Raw genomic sequence first — 5,000 nt, 5'->3', positions numbered from 1 at the left:
CTTAAAGGTTGAATATTTCCTCATTTTTTTAGCATTAAGATCAATTTCCAAAATTGTTTTATTCCTCTTTTTAGTCAACTTTAGCATGGGTGTGTAAACTTATTCTCACCACTCTATGTAATAAGTTAACATTCTATAAAGACAGGAAGTGATTATGTGAATAGCTTAGTATTCTACAAAGACAGGAAGTGATGATGTAATAATAGCTTAGTATTCTATAAAGACAGGAAGTGATGATGTGAATAGCTTAGTATTCTATAAAGACAGGAAGTGATGATGTGAATAGCTTAGTATTCTACAAAGACAGGAAGTGATGATATTTGTGTGTTTGAGCTATACTAGGTATGACTGCTTTAAAAATAGGATGATGGGGGGGAAAAACCTCATTCCAGCTAAGCATTCAATAATGAATACTGAATATTATAATATATTAGCCTAAAATTAATGTGCAGTAAGCATAATTTAGACATGGCTGCATGTGACATTTTTAGAGAGTTAAGGCTATATGTTTATTGTTAAGCTTATTGAATATCTTCTGATAGAGAAGACAAACCATTTTGTGGAATGATGATTCATCGTATGAAATTTGCAACGATGTGACTCAACAATCTCTGGTAGCCTATAGGTGACATCCTGCTCTGTCTGGCACTCGTTGTCTGTAGCTGATCGAAATGACGTAAGCCTAAAGCTTTGATGTAAGGCTATATGTTTAGCCTATTGAATAACTTAATGATATAGAAGACAAAACATTTTGTAGAAAGATGCATCATCATATGAGATTTGCAACAATGTGACTCAAAAACAGTCTTTGGTTGAATAAGTGACGTCGCTCTGCTGGCACTCTCTGTCTGAAACGTTGTTCAATTCGGGACCTTAGCCTATCGCCGCTTCAATTTGGTACCTTAGCCTATCGTACCTTAGCCTATCGCCGCTTCAATTCGACCTTAGCCTATCCCTCGCTTCAGTTTGGGACCTTAGCCTATCGCCGCTTCAATTTGGTACCTTAGCCTATCGCGTCGCTTCAATTCGACCTTAGCCTATCGCCGCTTCAATTCGACCTTAGCCTATCCCTCGCTTCAGTTTGGGGACCTTAGCCTATCGCTCGCTTCTGGAATTGGAGACCTTAGCCTATCGCCGCGGACCTTAGCCTATCCCTGCTTCAGTTTGGGACCTTAGCCTATCGCTCGTTTCAATTGGGACCCTTAGACCCGTTCAATTTGCTTCAATTTGGGACCGTGCAGTCGGAATTGTTGTTTGTTTATTCAAAGTCTCAAGTCCAAAGTAGCCTGGGCTACATCATGTTTACGTCGTTTTGAATAGCCACTTACCCATGTTTGTTGGCGTGTTGTGGCAAAATCCGCAGAATCATTTTATGCAAGTAAACTGCATACAGGGAATCTTTATTGTTGAGGTCAGACATGATAATCATCCAAACATCTTGTGTCTTAGTAAACCTGTGCTGTGCCATGATTCAGTGCTGCCAAAACCCCACTGACCCTCTCTGTGTCTGCGCTGTGCCGTGTGAGAGGGGGAGTGGCTACAGCACAGCGGGAGTGGCTACAGTGTGTGCTCATGCTCGTCACTCATGCCTGTAGCAAGACACACACACTCCTAATCTCACGCACACACACACAGTAGCGAGGCACCTGTCAAGTTTGAATTCTGATATGCGAGCCTACAGTGCTGTTTGAGAGGGGGAGTGGATACATTAGAGTGGAGAAAGCCAACGTGTGCTTCTTTTACCGATGTGTGTGTGTGTGTGTGTGTGTGTGTGTGTGTGTGTGTGTGTGTGTGTGTGTGTGTGTGTGTCTAGCTGCTGACGTTTGATGCCACAGGCGGCAACACTAGTACTCCCTGCCTGCACCTGCTCTACAAGCTGACTGAACGAAGAGGTCCTCAGGTACAACACACACACACAGACCACACACACCACACACACACACACACACACACACACACACACACCACACACACACACACACACACCCTAATCACACACAAACACACACACACACACACACACACTCCTAATCACACACACACACACACACACACACACACACACACACACACTGATGTCTCTGCTGTGTGTGCTAGGGAGGGCAGGTGCGTGCGTTGCCGGGCAGGGCGGATCTGAAGGTGGAGCTCGGTGGTTGCCGTGTGGAGCTGGACATCAGCATCGTTGACCGTCTCCACTCCCTGTTGCAGCCACGGAAACATGTTACTATGGAGATGATGACCTCACATATGTATACATCCTATAATAAGCCAGTTAGTCTGGTAAGAACTCATATGTATAGTACAGCGGGTAACCATGAAAATTGTGCACTTTTTGAAAGAAACATGAAACTTCTACCATAGTTAGGTTATACCATGAGGTTTATTTTCAGATTGGGAGGGAAGTCAAATTTGACCTCTGAGGCCCGGGAGAGGTCAAATCCAAGATGGCCGCCAATAATATTCAAAAGTGCCTCACGTTGGAACCAAACACAGTAGAAAAACACTTAAGGTTTCATTTCCCACTAATTTTTGGGTGCCCATTCTGTATCTGATAACTTTGAAACCACCTATTTCAGCCATAACAAATTTCACATTACCAAGCTGACATATCTACAATATACTCTGTTCAATCATTAAACTAGCTTCAGCTCACATAAATGTTCCAGACTATCTTCTAGTTTAGCTAGGATAATTATTTTGATCAATGTCCATGATGTTTACCTCAAAAGCTAACTACCAAGGAAAACTCCTTTCTGGCTATGGTTAAATAAATTTGCAACATGAATAATATTATGTAATTATGTAATAATATTGTTTGTTCATAGTCAATATGTTTACCTGTTATAGAATATGTCGATTTAAGTGCTCTCTACATTTATGCATTGCTGTGGCCTGTAGCAACAACTCTCTAAAGCAGGGTTTTTTAACCAGCGGTGGTATGGCAGGTGGTCTGTGAAAATGGTCTAGGGGGTCACCTGTGGATAATTCTGTGCTGTGAAGAAATGAAATTAGCCACACATCTCATGAAATAACAACTAATAACTGAATAATACAGGGACAACAAAGACATGAATTGGGGTACATAAAAAAATGAATATTTTGATGTTTTGTTTACCTTGACCTTTACATAAATGCATTTTCTTGAACTCTGGTGGTTTCAAAGTTATCAGATACAGAATGGGCACCAAAAAGTTAGTGGGAAATGACACCTTAAGATTTTTTTTTCCTGTTTTGGTTCCCAGCGTGAGGCACTTTTGAATATTACATTGGCTGACCCATCTTGGATTTGACCTCCTGGACCTCAGAGGTCAAATTTGACTTCCCTCCCAATCTGAAAATAAACCTCATGGTATTCTAACTGTGGTAAAGTTTCATGTTCTTTCAAAAAGTGCACAATTACTGATTTGAGGGGCTTAACCGCTGTACTAGTACATAGATGACCGATGCAAATATTTAAACAGACACACAGACATACAAATGCACACACACACACACAAGGGCATAATTAACACCTTTCTCTCAGGTGGTACGCGTCTTTGTGGCAGTGTTTGTGAGTGTGGCAGCATCTTTGCGTTGTGTGTTAGGTGCAGTTAGCCAGTTATTGTGCATGCGTGTGTGTGCGTGCATGCAAGGCAGGTGTAGCTGCGTGTGTGTGTGTGTGTCTCCGTGTGTGTGTGTCAGGTTGTTGTGTGTTATTAAGGCAGATTGCATGCGTCATGCAGGTGTGTGCGTATGCAGCACAAGGCCTTTGCTGAGGTGTTTCTGGACGACAGCCGCTCCCCTGCACAGTGTGAAGTGTGTGTGAGTGTGTGTGCTGCGCGGCTGCTGTTGTGTTTGCGGTTCCCCATTCCAGACCTGCGCTGCGACGCAGAACGCGGCCCGTGGTTCCGCAGACGGCTGCAGAGGGAACAGTTACTGCTGGAGTTTGAGGAACCGGAACTCAAGAGCCACTTCACTGGGGGATCCCACGCGGAACAGAACACAGTGGAACTCAGCTACAGAGAACTCACCGGTACACACACACACACTACACACTACACACACACACACACTACACACACACTACACACTCTACACACACACTACACACACATACACACACACACACACTATACACACACACACACACACTACACACTATACACACACACACACACACTACACACACTATACACACACACACACACTACACACACTACACACACTATACACACACTACACTACACACATACACACACACACACACACTACACACACACTATACACACACACTACACACACACTCTACACACTACACACTACACACACACTACACACTACACACACACACACTACACACACTACACACACTACACAATACACACACATACACACACACTACACACACTACACACTACACACACACTACACACACACACTTCACTGGGATCACACGGCAATAACACACCTGCCAGTGGAACTCACACCACACAACTAACGATTAGCCACACTACACACACTACACACTACACACACACTATACACACTATACACTACACACTATACACACACACACACTTCACTGGGGGATCCCACGCGGAACAGAACACAGTGGAACTCAGCTACAGAGAACTCACCGTACACCGCAACACTACACGCACACACACTACACATAACACTATAATAATTCATACACCACACACCATACACACTACAATAACACACTCACTGGGGATCCCCACCGAACAGAACACAGTGGAACTCCAGCCACAGAGAACCCACCGGCACACTATAATTACAACACCACCACACCACACACACTATACACATCTACACACTCACACACACACACACACACACATACCTTATACATACACTAAGCAATAATAATTGGCTAGACACACACTACACACACACACTATACACACTACACCACACACACTACACACACAATAATAATAACACTACACACACTAATAATAACACACACTAATAATAACAATAACACTACAATAACACCA

The 5,000-nt window shown here is 43.2% G+C and overlaps 1 protein-coding gene across 1 annotated transcript in view; it reads left to right on the top strand.

The window, feature by feature from the left end:
* Nucleotides 1-5,000, top strand: part of atg2b (autophagy related 2B) — a 154,532-nt gene that overhangs the window by 56,125 nt on the left and 93,407 nt on the right. The window contains 3 exon segments of the mRNA XM_048249342.1: nt 1,814-1,900; nt 2,098-2,280; nt 3,739-4,012. Coding sequence (XP_048105299.1) covers nt 1,814-1,900; nt 2,098-2,280; nt 3,739-4,012 — 544 coding nt within the window.

The sequence above is a fragment of the Alosa alosa genome, chromosome 1, assembly GCF_017589495.1.
Source record: "Alosa alosa isolate M-15738 ecotype Scorff River chromosome 1, AALO_Geno_1.1, whole genome shotgun sequence".
Taxonomy (NCBI): Eukaryota; Metazoa; Chordata; class Actinopteri; order Clupeiformes; family Clupeidae; genus Alosa; species Alosa alosa.
Note: the sequence above shows the minus strand (reverse complement) of the source record. Positions and strands in the feature narration are given on the sequence as shown.